The sequence below is a fragment of the Carcharodon carcharias genome, chromosome 6 (genome assembly GCF_017639515.1).
Source record: "Carcharodon carcharias isolate sCarCar2 chromosome 6, sCarCar2.pri, whole genome shotgun sequence".
NCBI classification, from domain to species: Eukaryota; Metazoa; Chordata; class Chondrichthyes; order Lamniformes; family Lamnidae; genus Carcharodon; species Carcharodon carcharias.
Genome location: NC_054472.1, coordinates 152,600,311 through 152,625,307, shown reverse-complemented (window position 1 = coordinate 152,625,307; position 24,997 = coordinate 152,600,311). Strand labels below are relative to the sequence as shown.

At 42.4% G+C, this 24,997-nt stretch overlaps 1 protein-coding gene across 2 annotated transcripts in view; it reads right to left on the bottom strand.

The window, feature by feature from the left end:
* The window catches only part of zc3h3 (zinc finger CCCH-type containing 3), a 297,424-nt gene that overhangs the window by 37,964 nt on the left and 234,463 nt on the right, over nucleotides 1-24,997 (bottom strand). Inside the window, exons 10-11 of one of the 2 annotated variants that reach the window (XM_041189962.1) lie at nucleotides 14,054-14,247; nucleotides 7,578-7,771 (exon numbers count right to left, since the gene is read on the bottom strand). In XM_041189962.1, coding sequence (XP_041045896.1) covers nucleotides 7,578-7,771; nucleotides 14,054-14,247 — 388 coding nt within the window. Of the gene's footprint in view, nucleotides 1-7,577; nucleotides 7,772-14,053; nucleotides 14,248-24,997 lie in introns of those variants that run through there. The other variant, XR_005943320.1, reaches the window with a different exon arrangement.

Here is a 24,997-nt window from a genome sequence, read left to right as displayed (position 1 = left end):
GGATGCTGGAAATACTCAGCAAGTCTGGTAGCAACTTTGGAGAGAGAAACAGAGTTAAAGTTTCAGGTCAATGGTTTATCACGAAGATTAACAGAGGCTTCTTATTGTCAAGAAGTGTACCAAGTCTGAGGATTGGAAAAGTTTTTAGAAACCACCAAAGCATCGTGAAGAAACTGATAAAGAACTGGGGGGCGGGTGTGTGTGGAATGGAATGACTGAATTAGCAGGAAATATAAAAAGAGGTTGTAACAGCTTCTCCAAGTGTGCAAGAAGGAACAGAGTAGTGAAATTAAGTGTAGAGGCTAAGACAGGGGAAATTATAATGGGCATTAATGAAATGGCAGAGATGCTAAACAGATATTTGAGTCTGTCATCATTCAAAAGGAGTGACGACAGAAGCAAAGGCGACTCCAAACCACGTACCAAAAATATCAGGAACCCAAGGATCTAATGAGAATAAGGAACTTAAATTAATTAATTTTAGTAAGAAATACTAGAGAAATTAATGGGACTAAAAGCCAACAGATCCCCTGGATTTCCTGGGTTCTGTAATGGTCCAAGTGGATTGGTAGGTAGCAAATGTAATGCTTCTATTCAAGAAAGAAGGGAGAGAGAAAACAGATTGACAGGCCAGTTATCCTGACATCAGTCATTGGGAAAGACTGGAATGCTTTATTAGGGAACTGGTAACATGGCATTTCAAAAATAATAATATGGTTAGACAGAGAAACCATGGTTTTTTGAAAGGGAAAGTGCATTTGACAAATCTTGACAAAGGATTGTTTGACAAACAATTTTTTGAGGTTGCAATAAGCTCGGTTGATAAAGAGGAATCAACGGAAATAATTGGATTTTCAAAAGGCATTTGACAAGGTGCCACATGAAAGGCTTTTGCACAAGTTAAGGATTTTCATGGAGGGGGGATACTAGCATGGATTGGTTAAAATATAGAAAACAGGAAGTAGGAATAAATGAGTCATTTTTAATTTGGCAGGCTGTTGTTCATGCGGTGCTGCAATGATCAGTGCTTTACAATCTATATTAATGATATAGATGAAAGTGCCAAGTATAATATATTCAAGTTTGTTGACAACGTAAAATTAGGTGAGAAAATAGGCTGTAAGGTGGACACAAAAGCAGAATTGTCCCAGATTTGCATTAAGTGCGGTAGTGGGCGTGAGAAAAGACATTTTACCTGCTGGCCGCAATGGCGGCTTTTCACGCCGGATCTTCGCCTTCCCGCCTCATTAATTATGCAGCCACAGGAAACATGCAGTCTTGCTGGTGGGTGGCTTCCGATTTGCCCAGTATGCCGTTACCTCGCTGCTTCCTCACAGTGTGTCATATTTAAACTGCAACTGTATGCACAGTTCTCAATGCTTGCAGCCCAGGATTGCTCCGGTGAAGACATGGTCCCCAAAAGCAAGGAAGAGGGCAGCCCCCACCAATTCAGTGACACATCCCTGTGATACCTTCTGGATGCCATGGAAGCCCGCTGTGATGTCCTCTACTCCACTCTGGCTGCAGGATGGCCATCAGTCTCACTACTCTGGCTGGGGAGGCAGTGGAAGAGGTGGCCTGTCCCAATCTGCACATAAGAGGTCGGCCACCCAGTGCAGAAAACGGACGAATCACCTCATCTGTGCCACCAGGGTAAGTCAACCATCTCATCACTCTAAACTCTCACACTCACAAGGCCATCACACATTCACCGGCATCTCACTCACTGCCAGCTGAAGGGGCATCACCACTCACTCTCTCACACACGCCCTCACATCTCCATTTGGCCTCATTTCTTCTGGAGACTGCCTCCTCAGCCCTCACCATTTTGAGGCTACTTGCACTGATCAACGTGCCCCCACACACCCAGTACACTCAGTACAGCCCTTCTCTTGCCGGAGGCCACTTCTTCCCCTTCTTCAAGCAAGTCCTATTCCTGCAGCCGTTGAAAAGCCACACCCGCCTTACAGCTGGTCTGGTAGGTAAAGACCTGCCCATAAGCTCCCTAAAAGTGATGCTGTGCTGCCTGCGAAGCCTGGCACTGATAACTGCAAGTGCTGCCCAAAGCAAGGTAGGCAAACAAACCTTGAAATCCCAAGCGAAGTGCAGGTCGCCAGGTGCACGTTGCTTATGTACATTTGTGAAATGCTACGCTGACGTGCCTGGATGATCCAGCTTGGGACGATGATTCCGGCGAGTGGGGTTTATAATGAGATGCTAAAGTATTGAAACTAGGTTTCTGTCATGCACGGCGGGAAATATGGCCCACCATTGACGGATGGAACAGATGATCTCAAACGGGTTTCACAATGGCGTAAAACCAATTTTTGGCCTTCTCGCCATACTGTCTGCTCATGCTGGTGATGATGCCTCCTGCCAACAGGACAGGGTGGTGCCACCCAAAGGGTTTGCAAAAAGATATAGATAGGTTAAATGAGTAGGCAAGAAGGCAGCAGGTTTTTAAAAAAAATTCATTCATGGGATGCGGGCTTCACTGGCTGGGCCAGTATTTATTGCCCATCCCTACTTGCCCTTGGGAAGGTGATGGTGAGCTGCCTTTGTGAACTGCTGCAATCCACATAGTGTAGGTACACCCGCAGTGCTGTTAGGGAGTTCCAGGATTTTGACCCAGCAACAGTGAAGAAACAGTGGTATATTTCCAAGTCAGGATGGTGAGTGACTTGGAAGGGAACTTCTAGGTGGTGGAGTTCCCATCTATCTGCACCTAGATGGTAGTGGTCATGGGTTTGGAAGGTGCTGTCGAAGAAGCCTTGGAGAATTCCTGCATTGCATCTTGCAGAAGGTACACACTGCTGCTATTGTGCATCTATGATGGAGGGAGTGAATGTTTGTGATGTGGTGCCAATCAAGCGGGGTACCTTGTCCTGGATAGTGTCAAGCTTCTTGAGTGTTGTGGGAACTGCACTCATCCAGGCAAGTAAGGAGCATTCCATCACACTCCTGACTTGTGCCTTGTAGATGGTGGACAGACTTTGGGGAGTCAGGGAATGGCTTACTCATCGTATGATTCCTAGCCTCTGACCTGCCCTTGTAGCCACAGTATTTATTGGCGAGTCCAGTTCAATTTCTGGTCTATGGTAGCCCCCATACAATGGCATACAACGTGGGGAAATGAGAGGTTCTTCACATTGGTAGGAAGAACTGAAAAACAAGCTATTTTCTAGAATGATGAAAAACTACTAAATGTTGGTGCTCAAAGGGATTTGGGTGTCCTTGTACACAAAACACAAAGTTAACAGGCAAGTATAGCAGAAATCAGGAAGGCAAATGGCATGTTAGCCTTTAATATAAGGGGTTGGAAAGCAAGAGTAAGGAAGTCTTGCTACAATTGTACAGGGCTTTGGTGAGACCATACCTGGAGTACAATATGCAGTTTTTATAGTTGTCCTTAAGGGCAAATCTGAGGCCTAATCAATATTTTGTACAGGTTTAACATTTTAGATAATGTCAGCCTCCTCAGCTCTGTATCAGGAAGTTGTGGGTTCAAGTCTCACTCCAGAGATGTGAGCACATAATCAAAGCTAACACTCCAGTGTAGTTGGAGGTACCATCCTTTGGCTGAGATGTTAAACTGAAGCCCTGCCTGCAGCATGGGTATTCTCCCCATTCTCCTGCAATTAACATCCCCCAAAAAATGATCTAGGCATTATCTCATTATTGTTTGTGGGACATGTTATGTGCGAGTCAGTTCTCATGGTGTGAAGTTGTGAAAGGTGCTCTCTGAATGAATATTTACTTGCTTTAAAAATTGACCAAAATAAAATAATGGTTAACACAGCTGCTCTGATGGCTCAGCCAGTATCCTGAGTGAGTGGCTGAGACATACAGAAAAGGATACAGTCTGTGTTAACTGATTTCTCTAACAGTAGCAGTCTCAGTGCCCCTGCTACTGTGGGGACAAGTGACCTGATGTTCCAGCAGCTGATCACTATCCTGCGACACCCTCCCCTCTACCCCGAGCCTGGCTGAAAGTCTGATCTATGCATTTTGAGAGGTCAGGATACAGCTCGGTTTTGCCAACAGCCTCACTCAGTATTTAGGTGCACACGTGAATAATAAATAGCGTCTGTCACACAGAATGACAAGGTGCTGTGGAACTGCAGACCCCTGCAATAGGCCAATATCTTTAGGAGATGAAAAGACAAAGCTAGTAAGAAAAATGTTCAAAAAAATGCTAAACTTACTGCATTCAGAAAGGACAGAAAGGGGTTAACAAAGCATTTTTTGGGATATATTACAATCCTCCAATCATAAACCTGGCAGCTAAATACTCCCTTATCTGAGCTATTATCTGACATAGACACAACATGGTAACATCCAAAAGCTATCAATTACTCTAAAGAAAGTCTGTTTCATCCCTTGCACCACCTTATTACCTATGCTCCAGTGATATGTCAAACAAACCTGTTCAGCTGTTAAGTGCGCACAGTGGTGCTGTTAAAAGCTGGTAGTGAACTCCTTCCATTATGATTATGACCATGAAATATGACAATAAAATGATATGTGCTGGGATCTCATAAGCCTGCTGCCTGCTGAGCTGAACTCTTGTTTATAACTGTTCAAAGAAGCATATCTCCGGAAAATGTTTACAAAAGGAATCACTCATAGCTGTAAAGACCCATCTCCCTCTCTCCTCTCTCCGGCTGTAGCCAGAATGAATGCTGCCATTTACTCCTCACTAAACGGGCAATTGGGAAACAGAAACATCTGCTCGCTTCCCTGAGACTTTTGTTCTCTTTCATGAACAAATTAAAGTACGGCAAATGATCAGTAATTAAATTATCGTACGCATGAGGTGACCTGTGAGTAGTGCAGTCATCTTGAAATTATCAGTCCCAGCACATTTTTAAGCTGGTTTCAAACTATTTAAATACAGGATGAAATATGGAAAATTAGAATTGCCTCGGAAGTGGCAAGCTGTTTTTGTTCAATGCTTGGGTAGTTAGCCAAACTCTAGTAAACGACTGAAAACCATCAAGATGAATTTTTTACCCACTGGCACAATCTCAAACACTGAATTGCTTAATTGTAAAAATGTTACAGATATTTTTAAAAATTGTCCTTGCAATTTTCCTAAGAAGGCTATTGTGGTGATGGTGATTCCACAATGGTGTAGGTAGTGAATTCCAGGATATTTATCTAGTAATGCAGGAGGAATGGTGATATATGTCCAAGTCAGGATGGTATGTGAATTGCAGGTGAATTTGGTGTTTCCATGCCATTACTGCTCTTGTTCCTCTAACTGATAGAGGTCACAAAGGGGAGTAACAAGCTGGCAAAATAACCTTGGTGAGTTGCTGCAACTTATTTGGTGATCACACTGCAGTATTGGAAGGGGTGGATGCTGAATATTTTTAAAAAGCCAGTCATTTGCTGTTTTGTCGCTTGACTTGGGGAACCAGTGGATTAAGTATAATGGACATCTTCATCAACTCTTGTGCAGCCCCAAATACTTTTTAAAAACTTCACCTCTATTTTATCCACATTCTGTTTGATTTTCAGAGATCATTAAGATTGTTGCCCTTTGGCCTTTGCTATCTCCAGTTCTGTTTCTGTGACAACCTTAACCTTTTCATACTCTTTCCTGAAACTAGACAATTAAATATGCCACAGCTCTAAATTTTATTTTAGAGATAACTCTAGCCTTGTAGCTTTCTATGGATAGGATAAACAGGATCCATTAAAGGTACACTTTTAACCATTGCAGTGCTTACATCTCAAGGAAATGCTATACTGTCTGTTCTAAAAACTTTCCTTTTTAATGTACAGATTGCCAATTGATTTAGGGAAACAGAGGGCTGCCCAGGTCAATCAGTTTACTAGACACATGCCAGTACCTCTCTCAAATGTTCACTATGCACATCAGCAACGTGGTTGACTCTTAACTTCCCTGAGAAATGGCCTGGCAAGCCACTAAGTTGTACCAAACAGCTACAGAAAAGTCAAAAAGGAATAAAACCGGACAGACCATCTGGCATCAACCTAGGCACTGTAAACACAAGAACACACCCAGTTTTGTCTAACTTTCTTCTTAACACCACTGTGGATGTACCTACACCAGATGGACTGCAGCAATTCAACAAGGTGACTCTACACCACCTTCTTGAGGGCAATTAAGGATGAGCAAGAAAAGCTGGCCTTGCCAGCAATGCCCACATCCCAACAAATGTCCACCAACAAACGTTACCAGGCAATCCAACTGTAGAGGTCATCATAGCCATTGCCTGTTGTTTATGCATGCATTCTCCCTATGGTGGCTGCTTTTCCTAGGTAATTTGACCTACTCCATCCCTATTCAATGCTTTTTTTTTAAATTAAGATTTTTTTCTTCTTTGTGGTCTTACCATTTTGAGGAGGAACCATCTTCCGACAAAATGCCGTTTGATTTAAAAAAATGAAAAACTTGCATTTATACAGTGCTTTTCCCAACCACCGGATTGGCTGAAAATTGACTTCAAAGACTGAAGTGGTTGCACTTCAATACTCGACATATACAAACATGTCAAATCTGGAAGGTCCACCTCAGAGACACACTTTCCTATGCTAGCAGCATTGGAACAGTTCCAGCTGAGGAGAAAACACTACCAAGTATCATGTGTCAAATGGCTTCTTCATATAATGTCTATGAATCTAATCATGCTCTCTCAACCTTCAACATCCTCTTCACAGTCTTGGGGCTGCATTTTATGGTTCCCCCATTGGTGTACTTGAAGGCGCGGGTCTCAATATAAGACCTCTCTCCAATGTTATGGTGGTCAGGGGAGGCGTCAGGCAGCCCACTGTCCTTGGGCTTATTGAGGCCCTTAAGTAGACAATTAATGGCCACTCAAGGGCCCACATTCTGCCTCCACTGCTATTTTACATATGGTAGGGGAAGGCGGAGGAAAGTCATGAAGCCCCACAACAGCCCTGACTGTAGTCCCAGCAGTGGCCACTGCTTGATACTGGCACTGCTGGGACTACAGAGTTGTTGGCCAATCAGATTGGCTGGCAGCTCTCGATGGCAGGGCTTCCTCCCAGACGGGGGTGGAACTCCCACCCTGAATCAATTAAGGCTGCTCCCAGTGTTTTATCGCTGCAGCCAGTCGGATTCTGACTCGAAGAGTTCAAAACCGACTTTGCCGTTGAGGGTGCAGGGAATATGTCTCCCTGTAAAATGCAGCCTTTGGTATTTGACCATACTTTCAATCATTTCTATAACTTTTCTACTATAATTGGTCATCTGTTTCTTCACCATGAATCATACTGGGATATTTACTATGTTAAAGATAACATATAAACTTAAGCTGATTATGTTGTGTTAAGCAGGTGACCAAGTAGATCCAAATATTTCAAAATTGATCAGTGATGTGTGTTCAGTTAACTGATCTAAATTAGTTTGGCACTAGAGTTGTTAGACTTAGCCTCAGCATCCCTGGGATAAGGAGGCAAAAACTCTTGACTTATTTTATACAGCATTCTCTGCTGGATCTGTGAGTCTGTGGTTGTCAGAACTAAGCCTGATTGTAACTCCAAATAAAATTGAGGCCAAATATTGAAAAAGGATAAATACATACCTAGTGCTTCACCTGCCCTTTCTTCTTCTACTTCGGAATCTGCTTTCTCTTCAGAAGATGCAGATGAATGAAGGGCAATGAATGCTGGCAGCCAATGCTGGCTGTTGCTACTGCTACTCAATTCTTCAGTGATGATAGAAGAGTTAGTTCTTTTCTCCGTCAATGCTTGTCTCACAGTCTTCCCCTCCAGTTCTCTGCCAAAGATTGAGAATACCGTGTTAATTTTTTAAAATATAAAATCCAGTAATCTGACACAGAAAATTATTCCATTTCATTGGAAAGATGACATTTTTTGGTATGCTACTCAATTGCTACTGGTTCCCAAGCACAGCATACCTTTTGATTCAAATTGAATGCCGTGCCCATTCTAGAAGAAGTTATGTCAATTATCCTTGGTGAAATCAACAGCAGTAAATCCTGATAAACATTTAACCAGTTTGCCAAGTGAATCTCTATATTCAGCAGAATTTCACTGGCTATATTTAAACATTTAAAGAAGAAGTCCAACCCCAGTAATTAACCAACAGAACCAAGCCACAAGGTTTCATGTTTTTATAAACAAAAACAAACTTTATTGTATACAAAAAGAAACTAAACAAAGCAAGCACCACTAACAACACTCTCAATTAAAAAGACTTAAACTATAAACTCAGATCTATTTTCTACTTCCCTCCTAAGAATTCCCTATCTTATGAAACCTTCAAGGTTCATTCACTTTTCCTGGGACCAACTCACCGAATTCACTCTGATTTCTCTTCAGTGTTTTAGCGATTAACCAAGGTACAAGATTTCTTGGGGGTCCTTCCGTTAGCTTTTGGCTAAGTGACCCCCCAATTTCTTTACTGACCTCATGAATCTGGATTCCACAGCTCAAACACAGCCACCCCGTGATTCCCGCATATCAGAAAACACCCTTAACTTCCAATAGGTTTCAAAATGCAACCAAGCTGATTACTTCTAGAACTCCAAAGTTAACTGCCTTTTATTGAGAGGATTACAGGAGATTTCTTCCTTTGGCTTCTAGTTAAACAAATATTCCAGTTGCTTTTCCCGCTTTTTATATTTGCCTTATACTGAACACCAACTACCAATTGCAGGCTGCATCATGGATGATATATCTAGCATTTACTCAAATTCAGTTGTAGGTCTGGGCTTTATCTCTAGACTTCCAAGGAGCTACAAGCTTCATAAGACCCAAAGCTGACAGTCTCTTTGCTGCTTTTCAAAAAAAAAACAACCAGTCTTACCTGTTGGATACACTCTAATTGAATTCACAAAGCTAAATTCAAATCAAAGAATCTCACTAAGCCCCACCTGTCCCACAATGTGACGCACTTGGCTTGTTCCCAGGTAGAAAAGAAAATTAATTACCTTTTAATTCCAAATATTTCTTTAATTTTGGGAAACCACGTGAATAATTTAGATCCTTTACTGGATTAATTGTAGACGTCATGTCTCTAGTTCTTTAGCTATGTAAGCCCACCTGCTGTTTATGATCTTCGACATGACCCCAACCTCTTGAGTATAATAAACCCCAAGCTTGTTTGAACTGCATTTACCTCAGGGTTGTTTTTACCAGTTTCTCAACCAGGTTTTCTTCAGTTTCAACCTTAATTCCTAAAACTAAAACTTATATCCTAAAACTAAAAATTATATTACATATTTGCAACAAATATAAACCACTTGCAAACTGTACAGAGCTACTTGAAACATCCATTTAACAACTTCACAGGAAAAAGTTAAATTTGGAATCATTTTTTTATCCTTCCCTTCTTTAGATCTCTACCACGTGCATCAGATCAAAGGACAAATGAGCAACTTTCTCACAAGTTTCTGCCCATTTCTCAGTAGCTCTGCCCCTTCCTGCATCCCCAACCCAATAACACTTCCCCTTCCCACACCGGCTTGGGATTTCTCAGACGGAAACCTTGGAGTAGCGTAAAAGTGGAGAAGGACTTTCCTACCTCCTAATATTTGGCCTTAATTCAATAGCATAGTTGAAATTGAGAATTCAATGAATGGAGGAGAATCAAAGGTGTGAACTGGTTTAATTATTTTTCATGTGCTCTTAAAAAAACAGCTGGCTGTTGTATAGAAACCTTAAGATTTATTGTGCAGGAGCCTAGAATGTCCTGTTATAGCAGTCCTGCAGCAAGGATTGGCAAACTGTACAGAAACAGCAACTTCTATACTGTGAAACACATGACACCATGGCAGGGTCAAGGAATGAAATCATGGGCCCTGGTGCTTCTTCTGTTTCTGCACCCCCCCCCCCCCCCCCACCCCCCCACCACCCCCCACACCCCCCCCCCAAAACTCCCACCCCCACCACCCACCCACCCCACCCCCCACCCCTGCAACAATCCTGGCTTTAAACCTCCCCCTCAAATAAGCATGATATTTTTCCCCTTTCAAGATTCACCAAACAATCACAAAAAGGTTCTAATAAAATTATAATGCCCATTGTTGGCATCTAGTCACAAATTAAGAGCAGTAACGATATAATGTAGTGTTAGTTTGCGTATGCCCCATAGGTGATCCACCACAGCTATTAAACAAACCAGACAGTACAAATTTTACTTTAGCAGCATTGTGCAATATTGTTAATTTGACAGGAAGTTAATAGTTATTAGACACTATATCAGTAATCTCACAGGGCAGAAAGATCAAATGACACCTGAGAAACAAAGCGGAATGATTAAACAACATCGGTCTTCACTGTCAATGAGAAGTATTAGAGCCCTCAAGTGTCTCGGTATGACACAACTTTTAAGAAGCCAGAAAACAAAGACTGAATGGTTCACAATGTTATGTGTTTTCTTGATCAGCAAGTCCAAACACTCTGCTGATTGCTGCTTCTCATTACAATATATTTTTAATATCTAGTATACAAAACAACTTTATCACGTTATTTTAATAACGCAAAAAACTAATAGAATTGCCAAGACATAGTGGGATAATAAGTAATGAGATAAAAGGACAAGATTGAAGCCAATGGAAAAGACTCTTGAGAATAATGTGTAGTGTAAAACAAGTTACAGATTCACGACGAGCCCATTATACACTCCTGTCCTAGCAATTTCACCCCACAAAACCTGCTCACAATAACTTCCATCAGCAACAAAATAAACAGAACCCCAGCCACGTGATTCCACACTTTGTTCGCAAGATTATTATGGGTGACAAAGGCTATCTAGCCCAGTTCATCTCATCCATCTAGAATGACATATGAACATAACTATTAGCAGTAGGAGTGAGCAATTTGGCCCCTCACTGCCTACATTATACCAAAGACTACAACTCCAAAGTACTGAATTGGCTTTAAAACAATTTGGGACATTGTGCTGAATAAATGTAGGTTTGTCTCTCTTTCATTGCACCTGCATGCAGTAGGCAGGGTGACTGTAGGACTGGTGAAATTAGAGGTCCAATGCTGATTCTCTAAGGATAATTAATCACAGAGGAATCAACTGATGTTTGGAAAGTGGCTACAAAGAAATCACTACATTTACAAAACAATTCAACTCTGTAGCTAATACAATCTTACCGTTCTAATTTCTCTGATGCCAACCCACAATAGACCATGAAGGGCATCTGCCCTTTTACACTAATTACACTATCCCCAGGATTTATCAATCAGATATGTCCCAGCAGCTTAGGAAAATTGCAGATTGAATTATTGATCTAAATTTTTCAAAGAATGACACATGATTAAAAAAAGTCAGTACAGCCTTAACTCACGAACTGGATTGTTTTGCCTTCCCCCAGAAGCTGTCATACAAATTGTGTTGCACACTGTGAATTTACAACCTATTGGGGTGAGCCTACGATGAAGTAGAGATTTGTAAAACCTTTTTTTAAGCAGTCCCCTAGTGGCAAATGTGGATTTCACTCCCAGACTTTGCAAGACTAATAAAATGGGTGATAGTGGGTCAATACTTTGATTTCCATCACTCCTGGTTTTTTAAGTTTCTTACATTTATTTTGATAAGGCCAAATATTCTCAAGCCCCTGGTACATCAACACAGCATGTCACCAAAATTCTGCTTAATTTATGGCATAATGAAAATTTAGGCTATTTATTCCTCTTCACCATGGACGTCCAATCTCTCTACACCTCAATCCCCCACCAGGATGGTCTGAGGGCCCTTAGCTTATTCCTCGAACAGATGCTCGAACAATCCCCATCCACCATTACTCTCCTCTGTCTGGCTGAACTTGTTCTCACACTGAACAATTTCTCCTTCAACTCTTCTCACTTCCTCCAAATAAAAGGTGTGGCTATGAGTACCCGCATGAACCCCAGCTATGCCTGCCTCTTTATGGGGTATGTGGAACATTCCTTGTTACAGTCCTACTCCGGCCCCCTTCCACAACTCTTTCTCCGGTACATCGATGATTACTTCGGTGCTGCTTCGTGCTCTCGTCGGGACTTGGAAAAATTTATTCATGTTGCTTCCAATCTCAACCCCTCCATCATTTTCACGTGGTCCATCTCTGACACTTCCCTTCCCTTCCTTGACCTCACTGTCTCAATCTCTGGTGATAGACTGTGCACCAATATCCATTACAAGCCTACCGACTCCCACAGCTACCTTGACTACAGCTCCTCACACCCCACTTCCTGTAAGGACTCCATCCCATTCTCTCAGTTCCTTCGCCTCCGTCGCATCTGTTCCGATGATGCTACCTTCAAAAACAGTTCCTCTGACATGTCCTCCTTCTTCCTTAACCGAGGTTTTCCACCCACGGTCGTTGACAGGGCCCTCAACCGTGTCCGGCCCATCTCCCGCGCATCCACCTTCACGCCTTCTCCTCCCTCCCAGAAACATGATAGGGTCCCCCTTGTCCTCACTTATCATCCCACCAGCCTCCGCATTCAAAGGATCATCCTCCGCCATTTCCGCCAACTCCAGCATGATGCCACTACCAAACACATCTTCCCTTCACCCCCGCTGTCGGCATTCCATAGGGATCATTCCCTCCGGGACACCCTGGTCCACTCCTCCATCACCCCCTACTCCCCAACTCCCACCTATGGCACCACCACATGCCCACGCAAAAGATGTAACACCTGCCACTTCACCTCCACTCTCCTCACTGTCCAAGGGCCCAAACACTCCTTTCAAGTGAAGCAGCATTTCACTTGCGCTTCCCCCAACTTAGTCTACTGCATTCGTTGCTCCCAATGCGGTTTCCTCTACATTGGAAAGACCAAACGTAAACTGGGCGACCGCTTTGCAGAACACCTGCGGTCTGTCCGCAAGAATGACCCAAACCTCCCTGTCGCTTGCCATTTCAACACTCCACCCTGCTCTCTTGACCACATGTCTGTCCTTGGCTTGCTGCATTGTTCCAGTGAAGCCCAACTCAAACTGGAGGAACAACACCTCATCTTCCGACTAGGCACTTTACAGCCTTCCGGACTGAATACTGAATTCAACAACTTTAGGTCTTGACCTCCCCCCTCCATCCCCACCCCCTTTCTGTTTCTCCCCCCTTCCTTTTGTTTATTTCCAATAAATTATATAGATTTTTCTTTTTCCCACCTATTTCCATTATTTTAAAATATTTTTAAATCTTTTATGCTCCCCCCACCCCCACTAGAGCTATACCTTGAGTGCCCTACCATCCATTCTTAATTAGCACATTCGTTTAGATAATATCACCAACTTCGACACCTATGTGTTCCTTTTGTTCTGCTGTCCGTGACATCTTTTGATGATCTGCTTCTATCACTGCTTTTGCCTACAACCACACCACCCTCCTCCAGTTCTCTCCCCCCCACTCAACCCCACCCCCCCACCACCTTAAACCAGCTTACATTTCACCCCTTCCTGGGATTCGCCTAGTTTTGTCGAAGAGTCATGAGGACTCGAAACGTCAACTCTTTTCTTCTCTGCCGATGCTGCCAGACCTGCTGAGTTTTTCCAGGTAATTCTGTTTTTGTTCTGCTATTTATATGCTGGTTTAGATGCAAATGAGAATATTGAGAAGTGTACAGTAGTTAAATCTTAAAAGTGAATCACCCCCCCCACCAACCTCCCACTGTCTCCTATCTACCCCCAACCACTGGCCCCTCACCCTTCCCACCCAACCCAACCCACCCTCAACCCCTACCGCCCCTCACCCCACCCATCCAATCCAACCTCAACCCCTACCACCCCCTCCCCACTCCTACCCAACCCTCCTCAAACCTCACCATGTCCTCAACCCACCTCCTCACTCCTCTCACCCCACTCCCTATCAATCCCCATTGCCCCCTCACACCCAAAACTCCTGCTCAATCCCCCTTGTTCCTCCTCACAGCTAAACTCCCCTCACTCTCAATGTCCCTCCATCACCCCTCCCACCCAGCCACCCCCCCCCTCTTTCTCCATTACTCCTTCCACCCAACCCCCCTCAGCCCCCACTTAACACCCAGCCCCCTCACCCAAGCCACCTCCTGCTGGTGATAACTCTGCTTCCTGTTTTACCTTTCCGTCTTGTTTGCGAGTTTGACCTGCTTTGAAGTCGCGCAGTCCTCTGCTACTGCATCCTGACTTGTTCCAGATGTGTGCTTCCGCTTGTGACTTTTCCGTTGCAGGTGCTGCAGCTTGCATTTGGAGCCCTGCGCACAGCTCCCAGTCCTAGAGAATTCGGGACAGACGAGTGTGTGTTTCTTCTTGCACTGGAGAAGGAAATATTTTTAAGTGTCAGAAAGTAGTTCCACAATTCCTCTATTTTTAAAACCCATTAAGGTCTGCCTTTGTAGTTTGCAAAGAGATCCCTGAAACACTACACTAATCTAAGTAAACAGGCCCAAGTACAATAGGCAAAAGTAGGCACTAATCTCCCTCTCTGCTCTCCACATCCAAAGTTCAATTAGTTGATTTCCATATTATAATAAAACGAAACCTTGTGCTTTGATGTAATCATCCCAGTAGGAACACGACGTCAGCTGAAAAGGCAGCTTAGCGATGTCAAAAAAGGCGTTGGAGAGGGGATGCTCAATGAAAGGAAGAGTGCAGCAAGTATAATGAAGTGTACTGTGACTGAATCAGTTTTAGGAATCAAGGCTGGAGTTAAAGGGGATGACTGAACTGAGAGTTGGCAGCAAATCAGAGGTGAAGCTGCAATTTGAGTCCATTTTGTGTGTCTCTGATTGCAGCTTTTTAAAATTCTTTCATGGGACAAGGGAATTGCTAGAAAGGCCAGCATTTGCTGCCCATCTCTAATTGCCCTTGAACTGAGTGGCTTGCTAGGCCATTTCAGAAGGCAGTTAAGAGTCAACCATATTGCTGTGGGTGTGGAGCCAAATGTAGGCCAGACCAGATAAAGATGGCAGATTTCCTTCCCTAAAGGACATTAGTGAATCAGATGTTTTTTTTTAATGATAATCAATGATAGTTTCATGGTCACCATCATTGAGACTAGCTTTCAATTCCAGATTTATTTATTAATTGAGCCCATGTCCCCAGAGTATTAGCCTGGGCCTTTGGATAAGTAGTTTAGTGGCTTTATCACTACACTACCATCTCCCTCATGAACTCTCAGGAGCTAAGAAATCAATGCCCTTTCCAGTGGAGCATTGATAGGTCAGAGTATGTTACAAGTATATTGCAAAAGTCACCCTCACATCTCAACTCCATGGATTGTCTTGACGTTAGTCATGGTGTGAGGCTCAGCAGACAGATCCACTGGTTTGTGTGTTTGAGGTTTATTTGTTCTTTGTACCTTGCATGTTATTAAAAGAATTGAAACAAAAAAAAACTGCTGGTAACGAGCAGACAAATCTGGCAACACAACAGGCTTGTTAAAGAATGTATTGCCATCCCAAATATTTAGTGACTGCAAAAGTGGAATTTCACAGTAGAGTCCATTACACACTTGTAATGTACTCTGTTCCAGATATCAAATTCCTGCAGGATCAATTCAACCCATAAAAACTGATGCATGCTTTAGTTATCGTAAATCATCACACGGGCTGAATATTGAGGATCAACTAGCAGAGTATGAGTGGCTAATTAAATGTTCTCAATTGCATGAGAACAATCTTATGTTTTCTTCCCTTAGGTTTTTACCAGGGTCACTTCCATTTTGCAGCAAATATAAAACATGCCAGGGAGAAAAAGCATTTCCATTAAAAGTGAACAAGAAGAAAAAATACATCTGACAATCAAACAGCAACAGATGCCTAGGAATGCTCATGGAATTGAAGACAAATTGACCTGGTTAGGAAATTGGCTGAATGGCAGGAGACAGAAAGTAGGGATAATGAGCAGGTTCCCTAATTGGCAGAATGTGTCTAGTGTTGTCTCGCAAGGATCTGTGTTAGGAGCTCAACTATTCACTGTATTGACTTAGATGATGGGATGGAAAGTCATATATCCTAATTTGTCAATGACACGAAGATAGGCTGCTTTCTAAGCAGCATAGATAGAAACATAAAATTACAAAGAGATATTGATAGATTAAGTGAATGGGCAAAACTGTGACAAATCCACTTTGGACTTAAAAATGATAGATCAGAGTACTTTCTAAATGAGGAAAAGGTAGAAACACTGGAGGATCAAGGAGAGAGACTTTGGGGTCCAGGTGCATGGATGGTTAAAATGTCATGAGCTGGTACAGAAAATAAACAACAAAGACTAATGGAATACTGGCCTTTATATCTAGAGGACTAGCATTGTGTTTATTACCAGTAAAATGACCACCTTTGGGACTTGCTTATGTCTAAGTTCACACTGAGGGACTTAAGGGGGTAATACAGAAAACAATGAATCCTCAAGTCGGAGCAGCTCATAGCCATGCTTGTCAAACTTAACTGAGTAAGATTGGTCAAAACGCCTCTCACTTTCCTGAAAATCTCAACATATGTTTCTTCATAAAACAGCTCTGCAAAACCTGGTTAATCCACATCTGGAGTACCGCCATCAGCTCTGGACACCACATCTTAGGAAGGATATAGCAACCTTGGAGGGAGTGCCATATAGATTTATGAGAATGATATCTGTAATCCAAGGGCTAAATTAGGAGGTGAGATTACACAAACTAAAGGCAAATTCCCTGGAATTTAGAAAAGTAAGGGGTGATTAGACCAAGTTTTCAAGATGTTAAAGGGAACAGATAAGGTAGATAGAGAGAAACAATTTCCAGCAGTTGGAGAGAATAGGATTAGGAGGCATAGTCCAAAAATTAGAGTTGGATCTTTCAGAAGTGAAATTAAGAAACATATCTATACACAAAGGGCAGTGGAAGTTTGGAACTCTCTGCCACAAACAGCAATTGCGCTTGGTCAATTGCAAATTTTAAATATGAGGTTTTTGTTAACCAAAGTTATTAGGGGATATGGGGAAAAGGTGAGAATGTGGAATTAGGTTGCTGATAAGCCATGATCTCAATGAATGGCTGAAGAGACTAAACGGCCTATTCCTGGTACCAATGAATAATTGGATGGTTTCTGTATGTTACAAGTTGAAATCTAATTGAGGAGCTGTGGAGATTTATCTAAAGAATGGGAATACTGGGAGAGAGTTACAAGCTAGTTTCTGATAGTTAATGTATGGAATATTAGATACCTGAAAGCGAACTACAACATAGAATTTGAGGGGGGTAATACAAAAAGCAATAAATCCTCGAGTATGAAGGAATAGTCTAGTTAAGGAGTTGAGCTGATCATGATTAATAGTAGCTATTGTACGATGGCAGTATACCGTGCATCTTTAAAAAATGATCAAAGGGGCTGTTTTGGAAATTACAGGTTGGAATTCAGTTGAGGGGTCCAAATGATGTATATATAGGTAATGGATATCTGGCAGTGAGTTACTGGCTGAAATCTATTGATGAGGTTACATATGCTATATGCAGACCAATTTGGGATAACTAGGCACGAGTTACAGACAGCAACATAATAATGGGTTTTGGATGGTGCATTCATGGAATAATCGATATTCAGGAGTGAGATGCAAACTAGGATATAATACTGGGGTTTCAACATTTTATATACTTGGCAGAGAGTTACAGGTTGGAACTTACTCATGAAGTTTAGATAATATCATCAAAGCCACTAATTTATGGCAACTGATTTAGTCAAAATCAGTTTTCAATACATAAAGTGGTTGAATTTTTGTAGGTAATTTGGGATTAAACTCCCTGACTCTATAAAAATTAGGGGCCCAGACAAAAAATCTTACAATCATCATCAAGCTGAATCCTTAAAATTACTGCCTGTATATTTTTATAATACACAGCAAATGAAGTGCACAGGTTATTTTCATTCAGTTTGAGGATGGCCAACTGCCTCTGCATGTCACCATTGTAAGAGTGACAATGTCCAAGATAAAGATAACTAACTGAGTGACAATCACTGAAATGAAAACAGAAAATTCTGGAAATGCTCAGCAGCTCTGGCAGCATCTGTGGAGAGTTAACATTGCAAGTTGAAGACCTTTATTGACCTGAAACATTGGGCAGAATTGTTTCAGATTTGCACTAAGTGCGGTAGCAGGCAGGATAAAGGACGTTTTACCAGCCAGCTGTAATGGCGAATTTTTGTGCCATATCTTCTCATTCCCAGCCTTATTAATATTGCATTCACGGGAAACATGCCAGATCGCTGGCGGGCAGGCTCAGATTTTCCCACTCCATCGAAACCTCAGCTTCCTCGTTCTGGGCACCATATTTAAAGCTCGCCAGAACGCATTCCTACTTTATGTCTACAGACCAGGACTGCTCCAGGCTGACAGGTGGCCTCAAAAGCAAAGAGGACAGCAGCCCCCAGATTTAGTGACAACTCTCTCACTAAATCTGGGAGGCCGCCGCGATGTCCTCTAACCCCGCACTGGCTGCGGGAGGTCCACCAGATTCACCAATCCAGCCGGGGAGGTGTGGCAGTAGCGGTCAGTGCCACTGGAGCACAGTGGAGGTTAGGAAGAGGATGAATGTTCTCATCTGTTCCTCCAGGGTAAGTCAACCACCTCATCACTCTCAACATCACAAAGCCATCACACATCCAAGATATCACACACCTCAATGGACAACACCACTAACTTTCACACACACCTTCGCATCTCCATCATATCCTCTGGAGCTTGCGTCTTCATCCTGTCCATGGCTCCACTCACCACACAAACGTCCCACGCAGCGCCATGTGTCCTGCTCACACCTTCTCCACCTGTTTCCGTGCAGGAGAAGCTGACTCACAACAGCAGGGAGAGGTCCCAGATGAGGGGTGGGGTGGCCCACATTAGGCCCCTCACTCACTTTGAGGAGTGTACTATTCGACTGGCTGGTGAGGATGTGAACTGTGCCTGTGGCGACGGTGAGGTCAGCGGCGAACACCCACATGAGGATCTTGCACCACATCATCCACTCAGTAATCTCAGAGGCTGTCCACTCCCTCCGAGGCCCCTTTGGCTGTGACGCCATCAACTTTGTCCTCTGTCTGCAGAGGGAGCAACTGACCCATAGGAGAACAGCCAAAGCAAGCGGGGGTCATCAAGGCCTCGGTTCTTCAGAGGACACACACTGAAGTCGGCAGAGGCATCAAGGCCAACCATTGCCCAGGCTGTCTCCACCCCAGCTGCGGATGTCAGGGCAGCACCTAGAAGAAGTACAGCACTCACATCATCCCACTAACCTTTCCATCATTGCAAGCTATAGCACCTTCATTTCAAAATTCCTGTCCTTGCCATAGCCTCAGCCCATCCAATCCTACATGATCATTTTCTATCTTTATTCCCTTATGCTCACATTCCACCTCTAGCTACTGACATTTTGCTCCCTCTGCTCCACGATTGGCAACCATTCATTCAGCCCATTATCTTGCTCTCCCTCTCCAGTTCCCTCCACCTTACTCCCTTCAAAATCAGACAGTGCATTTCTTTGATCGTCCTCATTTGTCTTACTCTTTCCCTTGCGCCAGGTTTGAAAACTACCAAGTTCTTTTCCTCCTTATTGTTGAGATAACGGAGACCTCTTCCTAAATATGAGAAGCAGTCTATAAATGCATTGCTGTTGTTACCAATTTGACCTGACATGGCAAGATGAATTTGATTGCAGTGATTTGAGAGGGATGAGGAAAGTGCTTGTATTTACTTTATATGGTTGTTTAAAACCCTCAGGGATGTGGGACTGTCACACTTAGGCTCCAGCAAATTAAGTTATTTGGGCCTGGCAGTATGACATAAAAGGTCAAGTGTGGAAAGTGGGATCAGCTTCCCAGTAACAATTACATTGAGCATAGCCAAACATTCAATTGAACATTTAAATTCAACTTTGCAACCTTGTACTTCAAGAAGGGCAAAGATAAAAGGGGCAGGGGTTAAGAATAATGTCTATCTGGTTTGAGCTAGGAAAGTTTCAGGTTCAGTACCTGGTCTGCCCCGAGTCTGTTGGTATCAACTAATTGGATGATAATATTACAACAATCAGCCTCAGAACATGGAGTTGGGGGTGGGCTCCTGAAAGCACATATATATGTCATGTGAAGAAAGCTCCAAGATGCTTCAGGGTCCAAAAACATGCTGACATTCACACTTGGCTCAGTCATGAGGATGAGGTAGTAGAGGGTTGACAGTATCATTAAATGTATGAGTCAATATCATTAGAAGATGAGGGAAAAATATGTTATCATTTTTTATATATTGAAAACTACAATTAATTTTGTATTGTTGAAAAGAGAGACACATTGCCAAAGCTTTTTGCCTTGCACTCAAGACAAATGCAAGAATGGGTTTTTCATTGTTCTATATACTTAAAAGCCATCTCCCACACAAGCATCAGTGAAGTGACACCTGCTATGTGTCTAAGTTGTAAGACTTCCATCACTTTTCTTCTCGAGAAGAAACATTAATTGGATAGGACGGCATAACTGTCACCAGCCACCACTTTATTGGAGTAGCCTTTAGTCCCAAATAGAGCTATCATCCTTTGGTGCATTTTTTCTAACAGGCTTCCTATATTTCAGATAAAAACAAAAAAACTGCGGATGCTGGAAATCCAAAACAAAAACAGAATTACCTGGAAAAACTCAACAGGTCTGGCAGCATCGGCGGAGAAGAAAAGAGTTGACGTTTCGAGTCCTCATGACCCTTCGACAGAACTTGAGCTCGAGTCCAGGAAAGAGCTGAAATATAAGCTGGTTTAAGGTGTGTGTGTGGGGGGCGGAGAGATAGAGAGACAGAGAGGTGGAGGGGGCGGTGTGTTTGTAGGGACAAACAAGCAGTGATAGAAGCAGATCATCAAAAGATGTCAACGACAATAGTACAATAGAACACATAGGTGTTAAAGTTAAAGTTGGTGATATTATCTAAACGAATGTGCTAATTAAGAATGGATGGTAGGGCACTCAAGGTATAGCTCTAGTCGTGTTTTTTTTATAATGGAAATAGGTGGGAAAAGGAAAATCTTTATAATTTATTGGAAAAAAAAAGGAAGGGGGAAACAGAAAGGGGGTGGGGATGGGGGAGGGAGCTCACGACCTAAAGTTGTTGAATTCAATATTTCAATATCAAAAGGAGCAGTGTAATCCCTGGACCCATAGTGTGAACAATTAGCCCATTTTCTGCCATCATAACTTTTGGTGCTTGAGCAATTGCTTTCCTATCACATTTTGAGCTCCCAAAGATAAGCTACCTTGCTACTGCTCTGACAATGCCTCAAATTTAAAAATTCTTTCCCTGTGTTCAAACATCTCTGTAGCCTGGCCCCTTTCTACCTGTGTAACTTTCTCCAGTCCTACAACACTCAGAACTCTGGTTTCCAACATCTTGTGCATTCCCAATTTCCTTTGCCTCATCACTGGTGGCTGTGTCTTCAGTTGCTGAGGTCCTAAGCTCTGGAATTTCCTCCCTAAATCTCTCCCACCTCTCTGCTTCTCTCTTCTTTAAGATTCTCCTTAAAACCCACCTCCAGCCAAGATTTTGGTCACACCCTAATATCTCCTTATGTAGCTTGTTGACAAACTTGATCTGATATTATTCTTAATACACTTAGAACATAAGAAATAGGAACAGGAGTAGGCCATTTGGCCTTTTGAGTCTGCTCCGCCAATCAATAAGATCATGGCTGATCTTCTATTTCGAATTCCACATTTCCACCTAACCCCGATAACCTTTGATTCCCTTGCCTAACAAGAATCTATCTACCTCTGCTTTAAAAATATTCAATGACCTCGCCTCCACTGCCTTCTGAGGCACAGAATTCCACAGTTGCACAACACTCAGAAAAAATTTTCCTCATCTCTGTCCTAAAAGGGTGACCCCTAATTTTAAAACAGTGCCCCCTAAGTTCTGAACTCACCCACAAGAGGAAACATCCTTTTGAAGTCCACCTTCTCAAGGCCATTCAGGATCTTGTATATTTCAATCAAATTACCCCTCACTCTTCTAAACTCCAGTGGAAACAAGCCCAGTCTGTCCACCCTTTCCTCATAAGATAGCCCACTCATTCCAGGTATCAATCTAGTAAATCTCCTTTGAACTGCCTCCAATGCAATTACATCCTTCCTTAAATAAGGAGACCAAAACTGCAAACAGTATTCAAGATGTGGTCTCGCCAATGCCCTGTATAACTGAAGCATAACATCTGTACTTTTATGTTCAATCCCTCCCATAATAAAGGATTGCATTCCATTAGTCTTCTTAATTACTTGCTGTACCTGCATACTAACTTTTTGTGACTCATGTATTAGAACACCTAGATCCCTCTGCACCTCAGAATTTGCAGCCGTTCTCCATTTAAGTAGTACTCTTTTTTGTTCTTCTTGCCAGTGAACGACTTCACATTTTCCCACTTTCAACACCATTTGCCAGATCTTTGCCCACTCACTCAACATCTATATCCATCTGCAACTTCATGTCTTCCTCACAACATGTTTTCCTATCTATCTTTGTGTCATATACAAATTTAGCTACCAATTCTTCACTCACCTCATCTAAGTTATTGATGTAAATCGTAACAAGTTGAGGCCACAGTACAGACCCCTGTGGGACGCCACTTGATGCATCCTGCCAACCAGAAAAAGACCCATTTATGCTTACTCTCTGCTTTCTGCCAGCCAGCCAGCCAATCTTCTATCTATGCTAATATGTTACCCACTACACCATGCACTTTTATTTTCCGTAATAATCTTTGCGGTAGCACCTAATCAAATGCTTTCTGGAAATCCAAGTACAGTACGTCTACAGGCTCCCCTTTATCCATAGTGCACGTTACTCCTTCAAAAAACTCCTATAAATTGGTTAAACATGATTTTCCTTTCACAAAACCATGCTAACTCTTTCCAATTGCCTTGAGTTCTTCTAAGTGCCCTGCTATAAGCTCCTTAATGATCGATTCTAACAACTTCCCCACGACAGACATCAAGCTATAGTTTCCTGTTTTCTGCTTCCCCGCCTTCTTGAATATAAGGGATATATTTGCTACTTTCCAATCTGATGGAACCTTTCCAGAATCTAGTGAATTTTGAAAAATTAACACCAGCGCATCGTCCACCTCATTAGTTTCCTCTTTTAAGACCCTAGGATGTAATCCATCAGGAGCCGGAGACTTGCCAGCCTGCAGCTCCATCAATTTTCTCAGTACCGTTTCCCTAATGATTTCAATTTCACCAGTTCCTTTCTCCCATTCATCTCCTGATTTGCAGCTATTACTGGAGTATTTTTTGTATTCTCTAAAGTGGACGCAGAAGCAAAATATTTGTTCATTTCTTCCGCCATTTCCTTATTACTCCCCACTGTCACTCTCTAGAGGACCAACTTACTTTGCTTCCTTTTCAAGTACCTATAGAAACTCTTTGCTATCCGTTTTGACATTTCTAGCTAGCTTCCTCTCATACCATTTCTTTCTCCTGATTAACCTTTTAATCATTCTCTGCCATCTTTATATTCTGTCCAAATATGTCCTGCAACTCATCTTTGCAGAGTTGTATGCTTGTTCCTTAAGTTTGATGCTTTCCTTAACATCTCTACTTAGCCACAGATGGTGGGTCCTCCCCTTAGAATTTTTCTTTATAGTAGGAATGTACTTGTTCTGAATACTTTGAAATACCCCCTTATATATCTGCCACTGCTCATCTATTGATCCATCCTCTAGCCTAGTTTCCCAGTTTTCAGCTAGCTCAGTTTTCAACCCCACATAGCTGCCCTTATTTAAGTTTGAGATACTAGTCCTAGACCCACTCTTCTCCCTAATTAAAGATCCTACATGAATCTTAGTTGTTCTTTTGTAAAGAAAGCAAGTGCAATTTCCTAAACCAGTCTTCATGCCTCAGGGAAGGAACTGCTCTTTCCAACCTTCCACCTCCCCATTATAATTGGGAAGTAATCTGCTCTCTGCACGACACCCAAGACTGTGGATGAAAATCAACATGAGAGCCAGTCTTTATTCCAACTTTCCAAATCCAGGGCTCACAAACTAGAAATCAGGACACCATATTAGAGATTGTTAAAGCACTTGACATCAATTATAAGAATTCATTTAATTAAGAACCAACTTTGCAAATTCAGTGCCCCACGTTTTTAATAAAGCAGTGTGTAAAATGATGTAGATAGGATCACTCTTTATGTAACTCCTACAATTGAAAATCTATTTAACAAATTGCACCCATTAAAGAAGTCTATCACCTCTGTGATTATCTGTGTAAATCCTTGCTCATACTAAAAGGTATCTATTCATATTTAACTAATGGATTTCACTAATCCACTTTCAGCCCCATATCTGCTGTCAGCTGCTTGTGAAAGAGCATTTTTTTTGTAGTAGTTTTTTTTCTCCATATCTCACCCTTCTGCCTTAGCACCAGCCTCTTTCTGTCAAGTTGCAGTTGTGGCTTGATGCTTGGCTGACGGTGCATATTACAGCATAAGGCAAATCCCTCGACAGGTTCCTAATTCTCACTAACCCCACTAAGAAGAAGCAGTCGAGCTTCCTCAAGTTCTTTCTTTCCAATATTATGTCTTTTTTAAAAAAAAACTTGAGAGAAGTGAATCCTCTATTGAGGTAGCACTGATCATTTTTGGGTGGTTCCCAAATTAAACTTGAAAGAAAAAAATGCATTGGAAATACCTAAGTCAGTCATCATCTGAAAGTAAATTAACTTTTTTTGGCGAGGATGAAGGGGAGGGCTCATGCTCTCAAGGGTCTCTGACCCAGCCTTTGACCCTTCTCTTTCCAGTTTTGTTTTCTTAATTTCTGACTTCACACTTTACCTTTAAATTGGAGATATTACAAGAGAGCATTTGCGGCACAAAAATTACTCTTAATCTAGTGTAATCAATACTAATTTGGCTGTCTTACATGGAGGGGGCCTCGAGGATGGCTATTGCGAGAAGCTGAAATATCACTACGTATTAAGGAGTGCTCCTTTGAGGTTGGAAATGAAGTCACACTGCAGGGGAAAAGTTCACTCTAACGATAGCTGTTATGAATATGACCCAAGA